The following is a 26,266-nucleotide window of genomic DNA, read 5'->3' on the forward strand; positions in this document are numbered from 1 at the left end:
GGAATGTCTTAAGCAACAAGAGATAAGTGCATTCTATGGGGAATTTTCTCATTATTCCTGAGGTATTGTAGAATAAAGAGCAGAAAAGTGATCCCAACAGAAATAGCGTGTTTGTGCTCAAAGACCTCATTAAGAAATCCGTGCAGACATTTGGTGTAGCTTCTCCAATCCTTTACAGCGGTCAAGGAGCTGACCAACAGGTAGCTTTGAACAGCATAATCAGTAAAATGTTTCCTGCAGAGTTTCTTGGAAAAATTACTATGATTTTCAGATTCCACTCTTGCAAGGCAGAATTGATGTCCCCAGAATTTTCAGGCAGTTTTATCTGCTAAATCAAAAATAATTTCTTCCCTCACATAATTAATTAGTGGTAACTGCTGTTAAAATCATTGCTATTTTCACCAGCATATATCAAGAATAAATATGACCATACAGTACTGAATAGGTAAGTGTGGATTCTCAACAAGAGAAATATTCTCAGTAAGGATCAGATTTAGATAGCCTTTATACAGCCAGATGCTTGAGATCCTTGTAATTTTTCAGCTATTGTGTAGGATAGCCTCAAACAAATGTAATCCAACATGAAAAGAAAGTAAATGTAACATAAAACATGCAAAAAAAATGTATGCAATATGCTAAACCATGGCTGCTTGCCTTCTAAACCAATATCTGTTAATTTTTTACTAGCCATCTATGACAGGAAGCTGGAAATCATAGACACATTGGAACAAAAAGTAAACATTGATGAATTCACAGAGGTGAGAAATGAAATAAGAGTATCTGATTCAGAAGGGGATACATGTATTTATCACAAAGTAGTACCATTTCCCTGTGGACAGCTAAGATGAGTAAGTGAAGGGCTTCTGTTTTCTCCAGCACCCCAGGTAACTGGTTGTGTTAGGATATTTCATTTTCCATCTCTGTATCCATTCTCTACTGTCACAGTGCTTTCATTTTTGCCCTGAACTGTTACTGGTGTAAACCATAACCAGACAGTAAGAAATGTCAAAAATGTCCATAAAGAGTAATCAGGATGAAAAATACACAGTTTTAAAATCAAAAGCTGTCAATGAGAAGCGTCAGAAGTGTGTTTCTAACTCACCAAAATCAAGAAAAGTGATTGGAAGTTTCACCTCATTACTCTTCATCAATTTGAAAACAACCATATCAGTTCAAACTACATTACTGAAAAGCTCTCCAGGCCAAGACTTTGCCATCCGTTTCTACCTATGACAGAGCTAAATTTTATGGCGAGGTTATTAAACCTGTGAAAAGGGATGTTTGGAATAGAAATAATGACAGCCCCTCAACTGCAGCAGTATAGTGGGTGCAGTTACAATAATTAAAAACAGAGAATAAAGCAGCTGTGCAGAGACTAATTTCAAGCAGCCATGTGTGATTTTTGTGCCTTCTTCACTCTCAGGAGACTCACACGTTCAGTATTTTGCACAAAGATGCATTTTTATAATAACTTGTTGAAGGCTTTTTTAAGCATGAAATGAGTTTTTTTTTTTTTAAATTTAACCTCAGAATAACTGCATTTAATTAAGGAAACTGTTGTGGATAATGGGAGCCCAGAGAATTGCTGAAATGAAGCATCAATCCATAACTCTATGGTACGTGTATAAGCACAGAATGAATTCATAATACATTAACATTAGCAAAAATGTTTTGAAATATATTTTGTGCACTCTTTATTTTAACTCAATTAAAAATGTGAGAACCGAGATCAGAAATATGAAAGACATGGACTGTCATGCTGTCTGATTTACCAGCCAGTGCAACATTGTTCTCGGAATATATTCTCTGATGCTTTTCCAGCCTGGTTTTAATTGAATCGAATGATGAGGCTTTCATCACTTCCCTTGGGAAATGCTTCCATAATCATAGACCTCATTCTGAGGATAGTGCTGTTTCTAATCCTCAGCTACAATTTACCTTTGGTCATCAGTTTGCATCATCCACCAAAACCAGAAAAAGAGGTGATCTTTCTCCACACTGGTCTAGCCCTTTTCACGTGTAGAAAGCATTGTTTTTTAATGTACCTTAAAATTAATGTTTTTTTCTTTTCCTTCCTTGAATTCAATGCAGCTTTTGGTTACTTAAAGGCTGTTAGAAACTCAGTAGAGAAGCCTCACACTGGTACACACTGGTGGCTTTTTTGTTTGTTCTGTTTTGTTTTGCTGGACACGCTCAGTGACTGCTCCTTGTATTTTTGTCTCCTTGCTGATGAGCTGGTCAGGTCTTTTATATTAAAAAACATTTAGATCCCAGAGACCAGTCCTCAATGGTTTATTTCACTGGTTTTGTACTATAAAATGTGGAACTTCCAGCAGTCTGACAAAGCTTGTGACACCAAGATAAAAATACTTATATTTGTAGGGTCCAAATCAGGCTTTACAGGTGAGATGGTTTTCCAGGAGTGCATGTGACTTACTCAATTTCTAGTGAGATCAGTAGTGATAAAAAGCAAAGACTAACTGACCCTTTGTTATTCATGATTATGTGTTTACAAACTACCTTGAGGTCTCACGCTGGATAGCATTAGGAAGCATCCCAGCTTTCTTCTGATAGGTGTCAAAATCTCTTGGTTAAGAATAAATAAATGTATGCTTATTGTGTGTACAGCACTTTACACTCTAGAGTGCTTTACACACATCAGCTAAGAAAAGCTTATAACTCTACGATAGTTCCTCCTGCCCACATAGCTGAACATACGCTTCTAAAAAATGTTCTGTGGAGCTGTTAGACAGCAGTATTAATATACGAGCCTTTGTATGTGTCATCAAGATGACATAGAAAATAGCAAGCTGCTTGTCCAACCTGCCTCCTCCCAGCTGCTGTCATCTTCAAGGTTCATCTGTCACAGGCTGCAATAGCTCTGAAAAGCTAGTAGATTCATGTAGCCCCAGATCTGCCACCTTCTCTCCAACCCACCTACATCCTTTCTTTTTATGCTGAAACGCAGAAAAAACACACTTTGCATTAGGAGTTGTTCTTTCCCACCAGCCACTCTTCAGGCCATTGGCTGCTGCTTTTCTGCTCTTCCTCTCTTCTCCACTTGTCCCATATATTTGGGAATTATGCAATACAGGCATGAATAATAACAAGTATATTAATATTTCAGTTTGTTAGTGCCTGTGTGGCATTTCAACAAGTTCAAAATGCTCTAGCACTTATCTCAGGTATCCATACTCCAAAAATGGGATAATGGGGAACATTCCGTGTTTTGCAAATTCTTCCTTTTAACTGTATAGGCTCCCTATTACTGTGGCTGGCTGCAGAAACCTGCTATAATAATTCAGCACAGGCTTTGGGATTGTGGTTTGTTCTGATGGCCTTTATTATTTATGTCATGCACACCACATTTTTAGAACCATATTGCTTGTGCTCATAAAAACCACATGGCTATAAATCCAAAGCATTAAAAGTGTCTCCAAGGCTAGAACTTAAAATAAATCTCAAGTCAGTAGTATTCCCAGTGTCAGAGGACTTAGGTGACAGCAGGCTCACATTCAAAAAGTTCTTTCCTTTTTTTTTATTGTATTCAGAGTGGTTCTCTAAACACTGAAATTGCAGGCAATGGTCATTTTGTGGCATGAGAGAGCTGAGTGTCAGTTCTGCAAAAACAAACGTCTCAAAAGGCCTCCTTGGGAGTAAAGCCAGGAATACTAAACATTGCAGAAAACCATGGAGAACTCGTATCCTGCCTGAGATAACCTGCCTTAGGCATTGCTGGAGAGATTCTGATCCAGCATCTCTGAACAACTTAAAGTGGGAAGTGGTTTCTGGGCCAGGAAAGGAACTGTTTGATATGCATTTGTGCAGTGCCTAGCGCTGCAGCATCCCAGGCTTGTCTGGAGAATATTGCTGCTTCTGAAAGAAAGAACAAAGTAAGCAGTGTAGCACCCATACACCAAGTTTGTATCACATTAGCAGATTGATCCACAAAATAATTTCCTTTATATTTCATTACATGATAGATTTTTGAGAGTTCAAATTGCAGTGAAAATATTCAAAGAAAGCTAATGATTTACACTACTGCTTTCTCTCCATAGTATGTCCATTCCTACACTGAAAATTTTTCCAATGACATGTTCCAAGAAATTCTGAAGCATCTCCATCAGTGTGCTCTTGACTTCCAGAAAGCCATAAGATGTGATATGTGGAGGCAAATGTTTACTGATCTCTTCCTAGATTGTGATTATGGAAAGGTAAGCAAAGCAGTTCTCAGCCTAATTTCAATATGATGATGCTTCTACTTTGGTATTTCTCTGGGTCACTGCCTTCTTTTTATTCTTTATGACTCCAGGTACTCTTTGCACTTACTTAGCATTATTTTAGAGGGCAATAGCTGTTGTGTTGTCTTCAAATTCATAGTTCTCACTTAAACACAGAAATACCAATAGCCTATAAACTGGTGGCTATCTAGAGACTAAATGACCTTACATGATAACTGGCTGGTGTTTGATGATTCTGGAGAAGAAATTAACCACAGACTTTACTACTGGTTGTTACCTGTTCCCATAGCACTTTTAGAATGTTTTGGTGCTAACTTGTCTATTCAGCTATATTTCAGCAAAGATAACCTGATATAGATTGGCCTCTACAAATGTGTACGTTACTACAGTAGTTACATATATTGTACTGCATTAATTGTGATGTATTAATTTATACATCTTTAGGCCTTATATCAAAAAATCTCAGGAAAGTATAAAGTTAAAATGCAAAATAATCTATCCATACCGCCTTTCTGAGGTAAGTAGTATGAACTTCAGCTGCAGTTTATAGACAGGAAATTAAAATACAATGAGTCAGTTACAGAACTGGAAATGGAATTCAAAAGCCATAATTTGGTTTTCAACAGCTCTTATCTCTATCTGTCATCCCCTGAATACACCTGCATCCCCATTTTAAAAAAGCTAGACTTACTAGAAAACTAGCAATAGTAGAAGCTGAAGAATCAATGACGAACTATTGCTAAAAGCTTGGTCTTTGTGCAAAAAGTATGGTACTTAATTTGAGTAGCCTTAGTTAGCCAGTTGCTGGCTACTACACAGTAAACAGTTGCCATGATCTTGCAGGTTTCTCCTCTACATATATTATATATTCCATTCAGCACTCGTAGAGTGGTCTTTACATCATGCCTACTCAGAATGAATGAACTGTGCTCTACAATGTCATGCTAATAATGTCATTAGCTCTAAGAGAATGGAATTACAGAGCACATTTCAACACCAATGACATGTTTTAGAGGATGGTGGTGAGCTGCTGTTTCAGGGATGAGGAAAGAAATGTGTCTACTTCTCAGTCAGAAGACATTTCATTTGCCTATTGCTCTGTCAAGCACAAAGAGCTATGGTGGATTCTCCCAGGCAGAGTAGTATATAAAGCTGCGTCCTATTTTTGCTATGTGTTTTGAAAGGTTCCCTTCTTTCCTTTTCATCTTTTAATGTGACTTTCTTCCTACTATTTTGGTGGCAGTAATCACTATCTCCATGCAGCTAGTCCCAGTGGAATCTCAGCTGCAAAGAGCCAGAAATGCTAGTACAACATAACAAGACTGAGCAGCTCTCAGCACAGACACCATCACTCCACAGAAAAAACTTATCACAGCACAAACTTGGTTGGTTTGTAGCCTCTGAGGTAGACTTGCTCTCCAAATTGAGTGTGCTAAACTGTAGCGTGGGCCACGCAGTTCTTTTAAACCTGACCTGGTTTCTTTTGTATAGTGCTATTAAGTCCTGCTGTACTGTACCCACAGGCGAGATAAAAAATGCAGACTAACCCAAGGACTTCTACCATTTTGAATGTGATCCATTACCTGTAGTACTCATTCTGCAAAGCACAGCAGAGCAGTTGTTTCAGTTCCTAATTTACATTTGTTTGGCAGCAGGCAGTTATTCCAGTCTGCGTGGTGAGTGTGGCTGGCTGTCTCAGTGAGTCGCAATTAGGGCCAGGGAGCTGAGAAAGCAGTGTTTAAATTACAGTCAAATTAGAAGGTATCCACATGATCATTATTATGATTTCAAATGCATGCATCCAGAAGGATGGCAGCTCAGCCAGAACAGCCTGGACTGTGTAGTGAAGCAGTAACTTTCCAAGGCAGTTGAATCACTGCTCCAATGCCCAAAAAGGAAATGGCTCTTTGAATTTGAAGCTTATGGCGTCTCTGTGCTCACGTGTGTCAAGTATAATTTCTCTTGACGTTATAACAGAATCTGTATGAATTTTCAGGGACATTTTAAGCCCAAGACCTTTAAATGTAACTGATTCTAATCAGAGATTAGTTTTCAAACTAATGCAGTTTGAGACACTTCTGATTACCTTCCTCGCAGTACAACAACAAAGTCTGCTTTCTCATGACCTTTCATGAGTGTCTGTTCCCATCTTACTCACTAACAAGCATATTGTGGTGGTGAAGATATGCATATTATGTTTCCAGAAGAACAATCAAGCAGTTAAATACTGACCTATCATTGATTAAATGGCAAGTCTGGTTTAGTCTGTGTTGATAAAGGAATTGCTCATAGATCCTAGAGCATTGCTGAAAACAACTGAGGATCATCACCTGCCAACATTTAGGTGACAAGGAAATTAGGTCAACACGTTTCAACTCTCCAGCCTCTGCAGTTGGCAGTAGTTAAAAGTGGAGGCAAATTTTGGGCAGTTTTACAAACACAGATGGCCTGCTATTATTTATAGTGGATGCTGTACCTATCCTACTGATAAACAAGAGTTCGTACGAAGGACTGATATGCAGGAATCTTTAATCAGCTTCCTCAGTCATACATGAAGTGCAAAGAAATGTGACCTTTTTCTAATAAACTTAGGAAGCCAGGGAGATGAAAGTATGAAGTATGAAAGACTAAAACTAGACTGAATAGTTGGTTACATTTCTGGTTTGTTCCTTTCCTCAGAATTTGCAAAAATCTTTCAATTTGTTTTGGAGGAAAGGTGTCACAGTAATAGAAAATGTGATGTATTTACTTACTTTTCAGAATTAGCCTACTTGGGAGGCACTTCACCAGTATATTCTGGGTATCTCCATTGTTTTCAAATGCTCTGATCCTTATATTTATGGCACTACTTACAGTTTTGGATTATAAACATCGCAGTCATCTTGAGCTCATTTCCAGAAAAGAACAGCAAACTTCTGTTATTTCTTCAAGTTAAGGACAGGAAGAGTTTCGACATAATTACAAGCGTGGTGAATTTTACATTTTGCAGTTTTTACTCTAAGTGAAAAAGAAAAATAATAATAATACAAAAGAAAAGCTACTTGCCACAGATAAACTTAAGTAAATCTGTTCTCTAATGAACTACCATATTCTATTAATGGGAGGGAGATTACAAAGGTGATGGGACTGAAATAATAACAACAGGAATTCATCGTAAAATGGAAAACTTGCATTCGTTTAGATTTGCTTTACTTTTTAAGCTCACACTTTCCTGATTGGAAATGACCCATTTCATTGTCTTTTCCTGGTTTTATTGTCTGTACACACTCACACTGAGCAACAAGAATTTAATAAACTCTATGCTTGCCTCTGCACTGGAACTACTGATGCCTCTCTCACCTCTGTGGTCATCTGTGTATGAATTTTTAAAGGAAATCAGGGAAGTTGTAATAATAGCTTAGATTTTTCAACTAATTATTTTCCCATACATAATGCTTCAATGAAAATGATGGGGCACAAAACCAAACCACAATGTGCAGCTACTATCATAATACAGCACAGCCCACAATAAGTGAAAATCTTCCATAGTACTGTCAGGCAATCAATACTTATCTTGATAGTATGAAATGTTGGTTCTTTGATCTTTATATGCAGAACTCATTTGGCAGAAGTAGTCACAGCCATCTAGCTGCAATTTGTCAAGGGTATGCAAAAGAATGTGCTTGTAAAGTAATATACATGAGGAGTCCTACCTAACCCAGAGAAGAAAATTTGGTCTTTACAAAATAAATTGATTCTTTTGAAATTTGTTCTGATGTTCTGCTAATGGATAATTTTTAGCCACATGTAATTCTTAGCTAATATGTGGTGCCTTTGTAGTGCTACAAAGGTTGATTCAAGTCCCAAGAACTAGAGAAAAAAATCCAGAACCGGTAATCGTAATCTTTTTGTTTAGGTTGGTCTCTTAGACAGACAAAAAATTCTTGCCCTGCTGGAAGAATTCTATGACAGAAGCCCCATGAGTGCTAAAAGGAGATTCTGTAACCCAAGACAGTGTAAGTATATGGGATGTTCCAATTGTAGGTGAAACATTAGGTCACATGGATTTGTCTAGTTAATATGTGTTTTATGGACAAAATGGACCTAAAAGGATGCTGTGACCTATGCACTATAATTTGCAAATGTTTTTCAAACTGTTCAGAAATACTTCAGCATCCCAAACCTTTCCTTCCTACAAGATTCTGTCATACATTCCCAAAAGAATTCTTTCTTATTGTGCATTATTAGAAGTTAATTTCCTGTTTCCACTAAAATTTCTCTGGAACTTGAAATAATAAAGGAAAGAAAAACAAACAACAGAGAATCATCTACATGAAAGTAAAGTATCTTTAAGATAGTAGTTATTAATTAATTGCTGGGATCAAATGTAAGGCAAATTACAGCTTTCAGTTTTAGTATGGAGAATTATGAAAAACTATTTCAAAAGAAACATGGTGTAATAGACAATAAAGAGCAGTACTTTGCAAGCATAGATACTATTCTGAAGTTTTGATTTTCTGGGATGCATGTTTGCAGCAGGTACTTTCTTGTAATTTCTGTTTGCTAGGGAATACCTTTTTTTTTTTTTTTTTTTTTCCTAATTTCTTTTGCAGTAATAGAGGACAAAACCCAAGCAAACTATAAACTTACCTATTTTTTTCTACATTAGGGCCAATAATTGAGCTGCAAGAGATTGAGCTTGCAGATTTCTGGGGAGACCTTCATGACCAGGAAGTTTGTGAGGAACTCAGTGAAAATTTAGTCTTGTCTCAAGCAGAGATTTCCGAGGGAGAGATTTTACCATGTGAACCTGTGGGTGATAATAGCCAAGGCAGTTATGAAATGAGTACTAGTGTCAGTGAAGGTCCTCTTGATCAAACGGACATGAGTGAAGCTGAGACTGGAGGAATTTCTAAGGAAGAAAAACAAGCAGCAGAATCAAGTGATGCTGAGGTGAGAAAGGAAGGTTAAGAAACTATCAGTGGTGAAAAGCACTGATTTTGAATGTAGTGATTTGAATGGAGATGTAATACATTGTGAGAAAACCAGTTTCCATGAATACACCAAAACTGAGAGGCAAACTGAGTCTGCAAGTGCAGACAGGAGGAACCCTTACTAGGATCAGCCTTTGCTGATTGTAATCTCAGTAGAGATGAACCTGGATCTGAAAAACAGACAGAGGAAGAATTTAGCCTGGGTAGTGAACCTGCTACAGAAGTAAATAGGGAAAAAAAATACCATATATTGAGCAGAGAACCTGTCTCAGAAGGGAAATTAGTAGGGAGGGGGACAAATGGATTGCAGAGGCAGCCAACACACTTTCAGGACCAACACCTGAAGCTATGACTGTGACCTCTGAAGACAGAGTTGTGGCAGACATGGATGTCATTGCTTCAAAACAGGATGCTCCAGTTGCAGAGGCTGTGAAAGAAACTGCTGCAAGGAAAGAGAGTTCTCTTAGTGAGCACAGCGGCCAGTTTGGACAGCAGACAAGCTCAGAGACAAGACTGCAAGACGAGGACCTGCAAGACCAGGGTAAAGGTAAAGGGTTCTCCTTTATTGTGGCAGACCTTAATCTTTTTAAACATACGCCTGTAGGTGTGTTTTTAATCCATCTCAAAACCAGTGCAATCATGTGAGTGATTTCTGAATAGACAAGGCTAAAAGCTTTGGTACTTTCAAGACTAAAAGCTTTGGTGTCTTTTCAGTATGGAGTTTTCTGTCGGGGTTTCAGTGTTCCTCCCACAGGACAGCAGGTGAGGCACTGTGCTGCTGATCTATATTCAAGGCACTGAGCAGACACTTTAATTCAAGTAGGGACTTTCTGAAGCATCAGCATTTTTGTAATAAGGAGAAATTATGTTCTGTTTCACTCTGTAATACTACCATAACAAGACAAGAGCCTAAGAACATTAAATATGAAATGATTTTAATAATCTTTAGAATGTGATTGCCCATAGGGAGATATATTATTGGATCGTGCAGCAGGAAACTTTTGTTTTAATCTCTCACTGTGTCTCCAAAGGAATACCATCCTTCTCAAGTGTATACACGGGCCTGTTCTAGGAAGGCTGTTGTTGGGCAACTGTATATTTCTTAATAGGTGCTTTCTTAAACATACTTCAAGGACCAACTTCCTTGCTAGTGCTCTGTTAATACGCTCTTGCATCTCACAGTTTAAAACTCTAAGAACTGGGTCTACATTGCCAGAGCAGCCTAATTACAGACTTCTTACATAAGGGACTGTAAAGCTGATAGTACAGCCCACTAGAACCTACAGCTTTCCGTGGTTAACTTCCAGCGCACAGCATGAGCCTGTCACTCAGCCAGTCCCTGGATGCACACATCCTGCACTGTTTGGGGCAGGCAGTACTGCCAGCTTAAGAGCAGATACCTGCTCTGTTCTCACAGAAATGATGGGGTGATGGTAGAATGATCTTTGAGAGGAAGATAGAAATAAGAAGTCTGAATATCATTTTCCATCTGCACTGGAAAAGAAGCTATCTAATTGCTCTTGTTAAGATGGATATTTGTAGCTGGGCTCAAGAAATGTAATAGTCATCAGGTGAATTTCAGAACACGGTGTTTCCAGACAGTAAATAGCTACTGATAACAAGAGTAGCTCCAGAGACACGGTGGTATATCTTACATAGTAATCATCAGGCTGGTCAGACTATTAAGCTCTGGTTCACAGAAGATTTCTCTTTAAAATTGCAGGTCCAGCTTATTCAGACAGACAGGATTCTCAGGCTGAAGCTGGCCAGGAGTTTGAACTGCCATGGTCAGGTGAGTACTCAGGTCAGATCTTTTCACCTGCTTCAGAAACTATAGTTTTTGTGTATATATTTAACAGCTTTTAGTATATCTGTACCTTATGCTTGTTTTAAAAGATTATATCATTACAGACTCTATTTTGTCTCATCAGGTGACCTTCTCACCTTTGACCTAAGCTTCAAGTATAGCAGCTATGGAGAGAGAATTCCAGAGGAGTGGATCTGTGAGGACACCAGATTTGCAGGTATTTGGTTACAAAATTGTATTTTCACTTGGCACATGAAGATTGGCAGAGTCTGTAGACATGCTGTGAGCTGAGTTTTGTCCAGAATATAAACACTGATTCCTGAGGCTGGCTTCAAGATAAGAGAGCAGTGTAGTCATAGTCTCAACAGCCTACTTTCTCCATAACAATAATTTCGGCTCACCTGTATTCAGTGATTTGACCTCACTGTATGATTGTATCCATGCTAGACTGGAACAAAAATCTGAAGAGAACACATTAAAAAGTCCAAACAGATTAAGGCCTTTAGTCAGCATGGAATCAGTCTGTGTTTAGCCATACTTTTGCTGCCTAGGAAGCAGAGGATTCAGGACTGTCACTGTCACATGGCTGGCTTTAGGGCAGCATTTGGCTTCCTGTGACACACTGTGCTTTCTGCCTTTCAGACTTACGTCCCATCATGGCAGACATTCAGAACCGTTGTACATCTCGTGTTAGGAGTGCCTTTGATGAACACTGCCTCAACCTGCCACAATTTGTTCAACTCCTGGAGACATTTGTTGGTCAAGACATTCCTCTGCCTACTGTGAAGAGTCTTATTGAATTTATCAAAGAAGAATACAAACAGACAGAAGAATCAAAAACTGAACAACTAGAAAAAGTAAATATTGATTTGCTGGTCCCAAGTCCAAACAAAATAAAAAACCAAACAAGCAAACAACTAGAGGCAATTACAAAGTCAGCTTCTAATCTCTTGCTGGCAGAGCTTTTCACTTGCGGCCTTGCATTCTGTATTTCTTTTAGAGATGTTCTGCCCCTTTGTTTTGATATGGATTCACCATCCTTAGCCTTTAGCTCTAGCAGTGCTGACAGACTCATCCTGTAGGAGGTTGTCTGTCTGTTCTGTGTCTGGAACCAGTGAGACAGCAGGTTGATAGTTAACCGTGAAAGAACTCAAAACATTCTGTTCTGCTTATTCACCTTTATAATAGCCAAGAACCTGATGTCTGACCTACTATGCTGGCATGTACATATGAGGTTGTGAATGTTTTGGGGAGGGCTTTAAAACAATCCTTCAACATTCTGCTTTTGCTTATGTGCATGGGTATATGCGAATGTGCACATTTCTTTGCGTTTAAGGAACGAGGTGTTCTTGCTATGTGTTTGGAAAAAATACATTCCCCTTCAGCAACATTCTCATGCACAGCATCAGGCTGCCCCGTATCACTTCAGAATATATGTGTATATGTATGTATTTCATGGTGGGTCTGTCCATAGTAGCCTCTCTAGCTGCATTTTCCTCAGACCTCTTCCTAGTTTCCCTCTGCGCTGCTGACCTAATTTGGATGAGATATTGGATCTGACGGCTCTACTGTCCTCATGCTCAGCACAGCACGCTGCCAGTATTTTGGCCTTTGAGACAATTCCACTCCTAGCCATTTATCACTGTATGCTGTGCAGAGACTGGTTTTAAAGGACAACTTGCACATGCGTTTCCTCGGAGCCCACACACTTCAGGGCAGTGCCAGCAAAAGTGATGTATGGAAATAAAAACTGTGAAATCTTTGGGTATTACTAACAAGCCTCTGGTTAGTTCTTGCTGTGAAGACATTTGTATTCTGGGAAACTTCAACTTACCTGAGTTGATCTCGCCTCAGGCCCATCAAGGGTTTCATTCATTTACTGGGAAATGCCCTCTGCAGAGCTGATTCTTCCTGATAAAATTGTCAGCGGTGTTTAGTGTTTCCAAATATCTCCCAGGTTTACTGATTCATCTCTAGGTCTGAGCTATGTATTTACATAGATTTGGCCTGACACACAGGGGCTATGATCAGCCTACTGCTGCAGTTTCCATATTTGTGTAGACATTGAGCTCCAGTGTCCAGGAGTTCTCAAAGACCAGCTCTTTCTCTGTTGTAGGTTCGCCGCACCTCTCGCTTGGCCCACCGAAAACTGCTTTTGGAAGCACTTTTTGAAAAGTGGGACAAGAATGCATCTGGGTTTCTGGACCTGAAAGAGGTGGATGCTGTTCTAAGCACATTCAAGGAAGGAATGGAAAAAGAGGCCTTGAGGAAGGGTAAGGAAACGGCTCTGCTCCGAGAGAAGTACAATGTTAACACAGTAGGCCTTAAACTATTCAAGGACAGTGCTAATGAAGTTGTTGGCGAGCACCAGTATTTTTTTGTTTTTGCAAGCAGTCATAAGCATACAGGGCATGATGTACAAAATGAAAAGGAACAGTTATCCTGACCTACTTGTTAATACAGAGCTCCACCCCCTCCTTCTCTGCAAGACACTCCAGAGAGAGCAATTCCTTGTCAGAGAGAAGCTCAGTGCTTTCATGACATAGTGATATGTTGAAAAATTATTTCAACTGTAACGTGCAATATCTACTTGTGATATGGCAGTGAAAAAAAAAATACTAAAGCCTGAGGACAGGTTTCACACTTTTAATCTGGCTGTGTTATCCAGCTACATTTTACTACAGCGTGTATCTCATAGCAGAGAACTCCAGCTTTCTTTATTGGGCTCAGGTGACCTTTAGTAATCCCACACTGTTGCACAGCTCTCATGAATTAGATAGCAGCTTTGAGTCTCACTTTGCTATTGGTTCATTTCTCTGAATAAACTTAGCAATTTTGGTCCTTGACAGAATAGGCTTGGGTCAGACAGAAGTGCAGCAGGTTCACCTGGACCTGTCTGGCAGCCTCATACATATTAAAACGTGGGCATCAGGTGCTCTGAAATACTGTATTAGCAATTAAGAACATGTCTGTATGTGTGCTTGGGTGGAGAGGACAGGTTTATTCATCTGCATGAACATCTGCATGTGGCTCACTCTGCCACGGATTACCGAAAAAGGCTCATTTTGGCAAGCAACAAATTCTATTCTTTAGCTCATCTGAAGCAGCTGGTGGGATGGGGAGTGCACCAGCATGCTGCAGTTAGTTGTCCCGAGGCTGCACAGCCAGAGAAGAAACTGTCAGTTTACAGCTCTGCTGTATTCAAAGTGTGCCAGAACCTGCCACAGAAATATGGAAGGACATAGTCCCTTCTTTGAAAGGCGTATAAACTAAAGGGCAAATAAATAGAAAGATAGTATAGCAAAATCAATACCACCTACAAGCAACATAAAACTATTTCTAGCAGCTTCAACATAATCTCAACGTCATGGAACAGGCCAGATTGGAGGAGAGGCTCACAGACATTGCACTTTCCTGGATGAAAGCACAGACTGAAAAGTGGGTAGAATTATTTGCTTTCCTTGTAAGTGGAAAGTGTAATATTACAGATATAATGGGAAAAATAATTCATTATGCTGTGGCTCAGTAAAGAAAGAACTGATAATGTCATGTTCAGCTTCATCTGTCTTTCTTCATCTCTTTCTTCAAAGAGAGAAGGTGAAGGTCAAAATCCAAACATTTTTATACCATCAAAAAATTCTTCATCCTAGTTTGGTCAGAAAGCAAAAATTACATGAAAAAAACCAACTGAATATTGTTTAAATGATGGGCAGGATAAGATAGCATTAACAATGAGCTCCACCATGACTGAGGCCTGCTAGTATTTGCTACTGCTATAGGTAAAACTAGTGATAAAATGCCCACTGGCTTCTGCAGGGGAAGGAGGAGGATCTCAGCCCCCATAAACACCGGTGTTGTCAGTGTGCTGAGAGGCAGCCAGGGTAGCTTCCTGCCTGTTCTTGTGCATCATTAATCAAAGCGTTTTCTACTGCTCTGGTCTTTATAGACCATTGTACGTATTGATCGCAAAATACTCCCTGCCTAACAGCAAACTTCACGCTTCTTCTACCTGTATATCTTCGCTTGATTAGTTTGCTAGGAGGGTGTGGCGTGATGAATAGCTATCTGTCGTTTTCTTTACTTCTTCGGGTCCAACAGGATTTGAAATCAGGATGCAGAACAAATGATGAAAGCGTTAGTCACTGCAGCGCTGAGGAGAGGCACTGCCCGGAGCGTGAGCAGACAAGCACGGCTGTGGGCAGAGCACTCAATGAACCCCAGGTTTCCGAGGCAAGGAGCCACCCTGCAGCTCTGAAAGGTTGTGCAAGAGCACCCCCGTGAGTCTGGAGCTGTAGCACAGGGAAGAGCAACATTGGGTCTTGGAACAGCTGGGACAGGGGTTGAATGCTTCAGAAAATCTCATTTTGATTTAACTAACACTTAAATAGAAACTGATGTGGTAATTTTACTCTTTCATGCTCAGTCTGTTAGGATTACAAGGCTAGGAGGAGACCCATTTGTCTTAGGACCTCTGAGCAAACTGGAAATTTGTGAACTGGAGAAAGTAGGTAGAGGAAAGTGATTCTTTAGAATTTGACCCTTGTTGCATTCCTCCTCCGCCAAACAAAAACTCTGCCAGATATCTACTGTAGATTGTTGGCCTGTACCTGGGCCAGCTCAGCTGCAGTCTCTGAGACATGAGGAAGGGGACAGGGCAAGGCTACATTCCTCAACCTTGGACAAGATAGGAAAAAGCAGCCTCACAGAGGTGTTCACACAGTGATCTTTATTTCTTCAATCTCTGGCAGCTAATAGGCAGCAGCTGTTCTCTGTTCAGGTATTTCTCATGCTAATTTATTCTTCTAAACCCAGGAAAATTGCTCTTGTTCTTTTGCACTACATCTACATCTGCTGGTGCAGTGCAGGTGACTCCAGAGCACTGTTGTCCCATCCTCTGCATGACTTCAATGAGGCTTTAATTTTCTTTGATCTCCATTTATAAGTTTTAGCACAATACAAATGTTATTTCAATATTTCATCAAAGGCACCTAAAGAAGGGTAATTAAGAATGACTGATAATTACTTTGGAAGGTCTCAAAAGAAAAATATAATGACTAAAAGCATGGTATGTAATAGAAAATCCAGGTATATGAGGGATCTGTGAAATCATCTGTAAAATCTGCCCTTCACATTTTTAATGGGAGAGGTGAGTAATTTTCCTGTAAGGTCTCAACTACTATTGCTGTTTGCAGCATGCCTACCTGCACCCCAGTCCCACCAGAACCCCATGTGTCCAGGAAATTTGGTTCTGATGCACAGATACCTCTGATTTTTTGTATTTTTCATTGACCTTCATTGTTTAGGTATCTTGTAGAGGTTCAAAAGGAGCAAAGGTGCAATGGTGTGTGGGTTTCTTTCTCAGTAGGTGAGAACACAGGCATCTAAAGGAAAAGGTACAGCCAGTCCTGAAGCTGGAGATTACCTCTCATGATGACAACCCACTTGTAGGCGATAGCTGGAAGAAACTCAGAATGATGGGTTAGGCTGAAGCACTTCACCCAGAACCAGTTTAAGGCTTGATTCATAGTTTGCACAGGAAATGCAAAACATATTATTCACACAGATTGTTCCTGTCTTATTTTCTGTTTCTTCTATTAGCAAAAAGCCACTTCAGCTCACGTTACCCACAGTCTAGCAGAGTGGAGAAGCTCTCCCCAGAGGCATTCCAGACTTTCCTTGAGCTAGTGGCTTCTGAGTTCACTGGGGATGAAGATGAAGTTATTGATAACATTGTGGAATTTTTGACTACGAGTGTGGAACGAAGCTGGATGGAGTGCCTGCAAAGCTTGACCAGGAGGAAATGGCTGCACAACATCCAGCAAGCAGCTGAGACGAGCGGAGCAAGCATGGAACCCGTTTACAAAGCAGTGTTTAAGGCCCTCTCCCAGGTGTGCATCCCAGGGAGTGTGAGAGTCTTTTCTGTAAGGATTGTGCCACTGACTTCAAACCCTGGTGCTTTGAGTGGAACTCACAGGTAGCAGGAGAAGCTGGCATAAGGCTCTTTTCCCCATGCTTTCTGCTCTTAGCTGATGTTCAGGAGAGCCAATGGTTATGCACAGAAAGAGTCACAGGTCAGATCAGTGATAAAAGAATTCTTGTTCATGCTCTGCCAACACAGACTGCCTTTCATGGATAATTACATCTCAAATTTTGAATAGCTGACTAGGATCAAATTTGGAAATCCATCCTCAGTTCTGAAGTTTCTGGAATTAAACACACCAGACTCGGTTTGGGATGCAGATAGTTAATTTGTAGTGGAAAAGGTTTCATTTTTAACTTGCAGATGCAGGTCTGGATGTTTGTCTTGAACATTAAAGTATTCCCCACAGAAACACTTCCTTCAAAGTGGTTCAAACGTTGTTACAAAGTTGTCTAGCTTTGTAAATGTAGTAACTCTGGCATTTGTTTCATTGTTCCAAAGGAATCTCCTGTTGGAGATGAAATTCACAGTAGTTTTGCTTAGGCCCAGCTTATAATTAGCTTTTAGTTTAAGACGAAATGCTCCCTGCTAGCAGCAGGAATAAAAGAAATACATTCTCTCTAAGAATCTAAATACCATGTGGTTTTGCTTTTAACATAGCATGCCAGTCAGACACAACCATGACACGCACATATATAAGTCACACAGTTGGTGCCTGACATCCAAAATCAGTGACCCAGAAGAGCATGTCAGCATAAGTGAGACGAGTGATAAGTGCATGAAAGAAGTGTAATGGCCAGTGGCTAATGTACATAATGTAATGGGAACCATTTGGTTGCTAGGATGCAGAAGCCCACGGGGATAACAAGAAGATCAGTGCATATATTGCCCTTTTGGAAGAGAACCAGCTCTCACCAGAGCGGGGACAGATTCTCTTACACTATGTGGCATGTACCACAGATGATGCTCCATATGTTCTCAACCAGATTCTGTACAAAGACATGAAAGGAGTAAGGTAAGAAAAGCTACAAAGAACTGTTCCTTCTTCTTGAAAGTATCTGGAATGCAGGGGTGCCTGGAAGTGGTTTAGGGTGCACTGAAAACAGAAGTTGGTAGTACTCCAGAGAGGAACTTCCCTCAGGGACCATTGTGGATGTTGCGTTATCATACAGATATCCTTATACTTTGCATGCTCTACTTAGAACTGCTTTATTTGGGATTTTGCTCCTTTCCTTGGGGAGATTAGCTCACAGTCTAATAAATCTCATTCCTTAGCAAATGTCTTGTATTGGGCCTACATTTCTTCTTTTAAAATTAATGTCCTTACAGCAGTTACGTCCACTGGATAATTTTTGAGAACAATGCCTTCCCTTCCTTAATGTTTACAGTAAAAAAAGCCTTCGTGCCTCTTTACTTCTTATTTCCATAAGATAAACATATTTCTTTAAGTATTGCTTCTTCTGACCTATAAAATGTACCAGCTGCTCCCTTCTGAATTCCTTTTCATTACATTCATTAGTTGGTGTTTTTACAATGTCTTAAGGATAAAAAGTGCCTTATTTATTACCACTGTCTTTGGGATGCAAGTGGTAAATGGTATTTCTAGGTGTGGTTGGAATAAGGAGCTAAAACCTTCCTTCTCTAATGCTTAAAAGCAGGGAGAGTTCAAAGCTGCAATATTTATTGTTTTTCTAATGGTTTTCTGCTACTCATAACAAACCTGCTCATACATTTATTTTTCAGCTTTGCAGCTGTTGAAGAGGGAAAACCAATCCATGTTCCAAGAGTGCAGCTCCACGGAAATATCCACTTCTGGAACTATGACCGTCCAGTTGAGGAGAGAAGAGGTTCACTCCTGGTACTACCATTACAAGATGCTCACTGGAATGTCTTTGGCATTCTAGGAATTGATACTCTTCGGGACCAGAGTGAGAAAACCATCTTTCTGACCCATGAGATCAGTTTCTGCCAGGTGGGTACTACCAGAAAGCAGTTTGTATCCTGCACGTCAAAAAACTGGATGGAGATCATTTGCATTTTTTAGGTTTGCTCTGCAGAGACATAAGATGTACAACTCAGAAAAGAACTGATGTGATTTTACAGTATGTGATAAAACTGGTGTGAGCAGAGCAGCTTGTCAATATCTTACTGATTAGCATCTTATTTGTAATTGATTGTCAGCTATCACTTCATCAGTAATTTATTTGAACTTCTCTTGCAGACCTGACTAGTAAATCAATTGCAGATTTGTGCAAAGCCCAAAGATAGTAGCTTTTAGTTACTGAAGCTCTAAATATCTTATTTGTGTTTGTTTGTATAAAGTGGTGTGAAACCTCACTTTTTACATGGTGGGTTAATTATAAGCAACAGAAGTCCATATTTCTGTGAGATGCTGGTACGCAGTGCTCTTTAGAATCAGCCTCACTGTGTATGCATCATCTGGGCAGCAGGGAGCGCAGCAAGCCAACGTTATCAGAGTATTTGACTATCAATCACCACTAAAACCAATTTTGACTACTGTAGTACTTGGCTGTGACCTGGGTGCTCTGGAGTCTTATGGCCTTATTTGATAAGGGAGATATCACAGTCACGTTTCACCTTTGCAAGCTGCAATTAAAGTAACTTATTACAACCATTTTGCTTCATTTTACCCCAGTGTTTTCCCCAAACAAAGGTCTGGTTCATTTGGAGCATTCTGCTTTCACAGGGAGTTTCCCTTGCATTCAGCAAAGCCTACCATCATGTGTGTGCACTAGAAAACGTTCTGCAAATGACCCTCACTGCACTTGACTGGTTGTATCCCAGAGTCCCCAGCATCCACACTGTTACTACATACCTGGTGGAGCCTGGCAAACATCAGGTATGTAGTTTACTGATTATGCAATTATGCTAATTGTAGGTATGAGTGGCTGACAGGACTACTTTAGTGGGGGGACATGCTATATCTAGCTGTATATGATTTCCCAGTGCTGGTGTTGTCAAAACTGAAGGCTGCCTGAGATTCTTGTGTCTGCCTGTGCATCAAAAGATTCCCTCTGGAATGGAGGCCACTCATTCTTTTCAGCCTTTCATGTAAAACAATTCAACAGTACTGCTAGCGTATCTTCTTTCTCCGTCAGACAAGGAAATATTCTACTACTTCAGTGCTCACAGGTGCATAGCAACCAATAGAGCAAACCCCCACCCCCATCCATCCATCCATCCATCCATCCATCCATCCATCCATCCATCCATCCATCCATCCATCCAGGTGAAGATTAGCCTGCAATGCCTGATTCTGTGGGGATACTGTGCATGTTAAAACTATGGTGTGGAAAAAAAAGAACGCCCTAGCTAATGCACTACCTCTTCATTCTGAACTGATGTCAGGAGTCAAGACCTAAATTTGACTCAGGAAATGGCTGCTCCCAGTTAACTTGCCTGTACAGGCAGCCCACATCCCTGCAGATCATAGTCCAGTTGTTCAGCAGGCACTTGAACCCTGGGAACCGTGTCAGTCCACAAGTCTACAAGTGAGTTAAGGAGAAGGAAAGTGTATGCAATATTAAGAACTGATCCCATGCCACCACAAAGTCTGCATGACATCAGCTGAAGCCATAATTCATCTGTTTCCTCTGATAAGTATAGTTTATGCTGGCAGCCTTCTGTTGTCATTCCAGGCTCTGCACTGTCCCCTTGTTAACTGTCTGATAGCCAGGTTGTTTGCTCCCCTCTGTGCTTTTCATGTTTCAGGGCATGCTGACACAAACATAATATAAGAAAGGGGGCTGTAATAGGACATGAAAAAGAAGGAAAACCTCTTCATTGGCATGTGGGTGTTTCTCAGTGTAGAGCCTGGGGATGGATTAAATAGTTAGTCTGAGGGAGGTCCAGGGCACACTCTTCATGCATCTGGAGCAACACACTTTGGGAATAAAACCAGATATTGTTGGGAGATGTCTTTAAACCATCTCATTTCACTTGAATATACATAGGAGTTTTTCTTTGAGAAGTAAACACTTTTCTCCCTCTCCAAGCTTCAAAATGTCTGTTCTTTTTCTGGATGCAGCTAAATGTCCCTTTTCTCTCCGACAGACATGTGACTATGCTCTACGTAAAATGATTACTACAGATAATACAGGACAAAAAGAAATTCATACTTCTGTTGTTCTTTTCCTCAGAAAAGAAAACCTTTTAAGGTAGGCTCTGGAACCTGCAATCTAGCCAGTTACCTCTGCTCTTAGATTCTAGTCTGCATGATGTACATTGTGTAAAGCCCATTGTAATGCAACCCTACAAGACTATCTGTCTGTAGTTGTCTCACTGTTGAGGCTTCTGTTGTAGATGCTGATGTGATACTGAATTATGAAGGGGTAAGGTGAATTTTCTCTTTAATTTTAGGCCTGCGAAAACTTAACTTCCAACTTAATGCTTACCAGATGAGCTGCCAAGCAAGCTCTGAAGCTCTGCATCTGTTGCGAAGGGTTTGCAGGATCAGAGCCTGTAGTGAAGCATTTTGCTCTTTACAGTAATCTGTCTTTTTTTTTTTTTTTTTTTTTCCTGGCTACATATCTCATTTCCTTCAACTATCTGTTTCCTTCAACTGCCAAGATCCTCACAGACTTTTCTTTTAAGTATATCATCCTTGTTGTCAAAGTTGGTTGAATAGTAATTTGCTGTTCCAGCACTTTTTTTTTTCTTTTTATAAAAATGTGTAGAACAAATGTCAACATGGTTATAATGGGAATCTGTTTTTAAAGCGAGAATACAAACTAGTGTGGGTCTGTTAATTTCTTATGATGTTCTGCAATTGCCTTGGGTAAGCAATATTGTGTTCCTAAACACTATTTTCTCCTTTCTGTAAGTGGTTTGAATGATATTGAAATATGTTCATATTTCAGTTCAAGGAATAAACAATGACTGTAATGTAATACCTTTGTTTTAACAACACAAGATGAATGGTCTTTAACTAAAATATGCTAAATAAAGTACCAAAAGAGACTGGAATGGTTAAAGTTAGGATATTTTCCTCTCTTTACTCTCATTTCAGAGATTACCTATTTAAGTGCATAGACACTTCAGAAGTCGTTTGCACTTCTGTCTGTGGAGAGTACCACATTGCAGTACCTCTCCGTGACCTATCGAGACAAGCTTTTGGGTTATTTGATATCAGCATGGGACACCACCAGAAATTACCTCCTCATGAATATAAAGACCTGCAGAAAATGTTGAAGATGGCCCAAGCTGCCTGCTGTGAGATACTGAAGATACCTTCAGAGGAAACAAAACCAACCTATGTACTAGGTATTGTGCACACAGAGCCAAGATACCTTTTTAGGAGTAGAAATAGGAATGTCAGTAAAACCACATCTGAAGTATCGTTCATACAAGTATAGAAAGACAAATACAAAGCTTTGGTACACATGAACTACTCATGAGCAACTCTACGTGCTGAGCAGAGTACAGTTAAACAGAATGTTCAGATTTTGGCTCTGGTTCACAGGATACTTTTGTGCCCGAGTCCCACTAAAATCAAAGGTGCTTTGTTGCCTTCAGGGATCTTTCACGTTCTACACAGAACTGCCCCACCTAAGGTTAAGAGGGTTTTAGTGTCAAAGTTCCAGAATTAAGTGCGTGCCTGGACCCTTCACCTGGATCCTAACCGAGGCAAGCACAGTGCCAAAGCTGCTGATAAGTCAGGGTGCCCATGTCAGGTCCCCAGGCCAGGGTGCAATCTTGATACCATTTGTGTTTTCTGTTTGTCTGGACTCTGGAACCAGAACAAGCCGCTATCACCCCCAGAGGAGGTTATGTTAATTACTCCCTCAGTGGCTCCAGTTCCCCCAGGAGCATAGTAACATTTATGGCATCTATCTAATCCCCTTAGGATGGTCAGCGGTCTCAACATACCACACTTACATTACAGCAAGTTTTGTCTCCTTCTCAGGCACATATCCATTTTGAAATGTTTCATCAGATACTTGGGCTGTATGCAAATTAATCACTTAGTCAAGGAGAAAAAAAAGTTAATCAGATAGAGTGCAGAGCCTTTCGGTCAGTAAAATAAGTCTTGAGTATCACATGTTTCTGATCAACTTCTTGAAAGGTTGGTTTTTGATTCCAGAGGCAGAACACATGAATTCGAGGCATGCAGGAATTCTTTTCCACCGGTTCATGCTGCAGGACCTACGTGAGTGTGTCCAGAAACTCGGTGCTGAGAGCTTTGCTGAAATAAAGGGCTATGAAGAACCACCAGCTCTAATACATAACATAGTTAAGGCTGTGCTGTTGCTTTTCAATCCAAACTGGAAGGGCTCAGAGAAGATTGAGAGCTGGAGTCAGTGTATACTGGTGAGCCTTTTTTTTTTTTTCTGTTACTCTTTCACTACGAAGATACAGTGATATTTGCCAAGGGTGAATTGGTAGTGAAATAATTCCATGCACATTACACGAAAGGGGCTGTCCAGTTTAATAAACCAGATTTGTTTTTAAGAGAATAGGAAACGGATAAGTGGGCACTGGAGATATGTTCATGTAAAAGCAATGACCAGGCAGAACTATTTAAAAATCACATTGTAAATACAGTTGCAGATGTGGAAATGTAACAGAATTGGATGGTTGAATTTGAAGTGATTACAGTCATTAAGACAGTGATAGGGAGATGTTACATACAGTAAGTGTCCATATACTGACTAAATGCAAAATGAAGAGTATGATTTGTAATTATTTTTAAAACATTGGAAGGATATCCTCCAAATCAAGAATATCTGAAAGACTGTGTGCTCCTTTGTTTCTCAGGTATTCACTCACTTTCCTGTATTTTTACTTTTCAGTTTCTCCATCCTTGCAGACATCTTCCTTTCAATTTCCACTTTTTTACTTATCATTTCTAGATTTCCTATATACTTGAGTTACCCTTCTTTAGTTCTGTAACTCTCTCTCAGATTTTCACTGCCATCTGACTCTGTTCTCTGCATTGCAGAATCTTGATGACAATTTGATTCAGGAGATTTATTGCTTTGATCCAACTGCTCCATCTGTGCAAGTTCAAGGAGAGCTGCTGCTGGACTGTATTGGTGGTAAATACTGTAAAGTAACTGTGAGATTACCAGACACAGCTCAGTAATGAAACTCTGTCAGTTGCAACGTTCAGCTGCATGCTTTTAAAATCCTTACTTCTGAAACTAACTGTGATTTCCCAGTATATTAAACAGCAGATAAGGGGGCCTAAAGATCTGCAGTCTTTTTTGGTCAATAAAAGTCAACCTGTTAAATTTATTATCAAAATTCATCGTCTTAAGAAAAGGGGAGCAAATCAGCTTTGAAATCTACCAGAACAGGTGGTCTCATTGTGAACCTGCAGGTAACATGCTAAGAATGATTGTTTTGTTTGGCAAGTATCCTGTTCTGTGTACCGGAGCAGTCAAGAGGCTCTTACTACTTGTAACATCTCTGCAGGAGAAATGACTGCTGTTCTTGTGGACGTCTTTCGCTTGATTTAATGCCAGACTGAGGCCTGTTAAAATCAAGCATGGACGACACTTACTAATTTAGCTGGGGATACTGTTCAGCCTACTGGTGAACAGTGAACACCTAATACAGTCAGCGTTTCTTTTTGTGTGTTTTCCTCATATATATTAAACTAATACGGGAGACAATGAAGCAGGCCTAGAGCATCCAGTCCTACTTCACTAAGAACCTTGATTTAACTAGAAAGGGTACAGCTTTGGCAAACAACCGTTGTGTGCTACAAAAGACTTGTTTCCCAGATGGAACTTACTGTGAGACAGTAGTGTGAGATCAGCAGTGTGAATACCGGTATGACTCACAGTTATAGGAATTCCTTTTAAATGAATATCACTGTTCACACATGGTGTATGTTGGACAACATTCTATATGCATACCCTGTAATATGGAACAAAACAGTAATAACCCATGCTCTACTCACAGAGCAACCTTTGGAGGTATGACTCTAGGGTGACCTCTGATAGCATATAATAAAGGAGTTTCAATGGATAATTACTCTAAAATCAAACATGAGCTTGGGAAAACAAAACAAAGCAAAAATACTTTTCTCACTACATTTTTAATTATCAAATGTTTAGTATTAAATAGAGCACTTCATACAACAGGGGACCTACCACAATGTGAAATAAATTATAATAAAAATTAAGCATTCATGTGCTTAGCTGTTCACTATCATAATGCACCATTTCAAAGCATCAGAATTTTCTAGGGTAGAATTATTGGACTTGGGGAAAACTCTGCTGATGGGATGATCTTCTCTGTGCAGCCCTTAGCAACACTGGTCGCAGTTTTGACTTGGCCTGTTGCAGTTACAGCTCTTCTTTGTTTCAGGTGTACCCAGAGGAGAGCTGTGGAAGCAGGGCTCAGTTCCAGCCGAGTACCTGTACAACTGGGTGCACACCTGCTTGGCACTGATGGAGATGACAAAGAGCCTACAGAATAAAGAAGTTCCAGATTTCACCAGCAAAGTCTAGCGTGCCTTCAGCTGAAACACTGGTTCCTCATCTAACCCTAGTGGTTCTGGTATTTGACATCTTTTATTTAATAAACTGGTGCTTTATATTTTGGTGTTATAATGGTCTGTTGTGTGTTATTAAGAAAAATAAAAGCATTAAAGGAGACAATTTTATTGTTATAAGTATATATAGTAAATTTAAAAGCTTTTTTTTTTTTTAATTAATTCCAATGAGAAAGAAAGAAGCAGGGAAGAGTTTACGTCTACCAAGCTACAGTGCTCATAAATGATAGCACAAAAGTTTTTAAGACTCACTGTCCTTAAAGTACTTTTTAGAAATAATTTTAACTAAAGGTTGTTAATCAGCACTTTTTTACTGTTACTTCTACATGTGTTATGGAAAAGCCCCATAATTTTAATATATAAAGGGAAAAAGCTGCCTGAGATTACAGCAAACTTGACTGTCTGCCGCAAGATTTCATCTCTGCAATAACGTTTCTTACGGCAGAACCGCTTCTTTAATAAAATTTGATAAAATTGGGGGAAATTAAACTCCTCTTTCTTCACTCGGCCACAGGCAACGCCGCCAGGGGACCGGTGCCCCCCCCCCCTCAGCCCGCCACGAAGGGTGCCTCAGTGCGGCGCGGGCCGGCCGCTCCCCGATCGGCACTTTCGCCACTCGCCAAAAAGGCCTTAAAAAAAAAAAAAAAACAGCGCCCCCGGCCCCCGTTCCTTCCCAGTCCGTTCCCCGTTTCTCCACAGGAGCGGGGCTGGGTCTCGGCACGGCGCTGAGGCGCCGAGAGGGACCGGGGGGGGGGGGCTCTGAGCCGTGAGGAATCTGCGGCGGCCAAACGGCGGCGGCGA

General features: G+C 40.1%; 1 protein-coding gene across 1 annotated transcript in view; it reads left to right on the plus strand.

The window, feature by feature from the left end:
* The window catches only part of EFCAB5 (EF-hand calcium binding domain 5), a 38,224-nt gene extending 12,788 nt beyond the window's left edge, over positions 1-25,436 (plus strand). Inside the window, 20 exon segments of the mRNA XM_084299453.1 lie at positions 688-758; positions 4,059-4,214; positions 8,137-8,236; positions 8,890-9,187; positions 9,189-9,319; positions 9,322-9,497; positions 9,500-9,761; positions 10,938-11,006; positions 11,146-11,238; positions 11,664-11,878; positions 13,138-13,294; positions 16,620-16,909; positions 17,784-17,956; positions 18,685-18,913; positions 19,649-19,801; positions 21,016-21,119; positions 21,971-22,224; positions 23,045-23,271; positions 23,903-23,999; positions 25,279-25,436. Of these exon segments, the coding sequence (XP_084155579.1) occupies positions 688-758; positions 4,059-4,214; positions 8,137-8,236; positions 8,890-9,187; positions 9,189-9,319; positions 9,322-9,497; positions 9,500-9,761; positions 10,938-11,006; positions 11,146-11,238; positions 11,664-11,878; positions 13,138-13,294; positions 16,620-16,909; positions 17,784-17,956; positions 18,685-18,913; positions 19,649-19,801; positions 21,016-21,119; positions 21,971-22,224; positions 23,045-23,271; positions 23,903-23,999; positions 25,279-25,421 (3,398 nt within the window). The 3' untranslated portion in view covers positions 25,422-25,436.
* The last annotated feature ends 830 nt before the right edge of the window (positions 25,437-26,266 follow it).

Source organism: Netta rufina (assembly GCF_964035555.1).
Source record: "Netta rufina genome assembly, chromosome: 21".
NCBI lineage: Eukaryota > Metazoa > Chordata > Aves > Anseriformes > Anatidae > Netta > Netta rufina.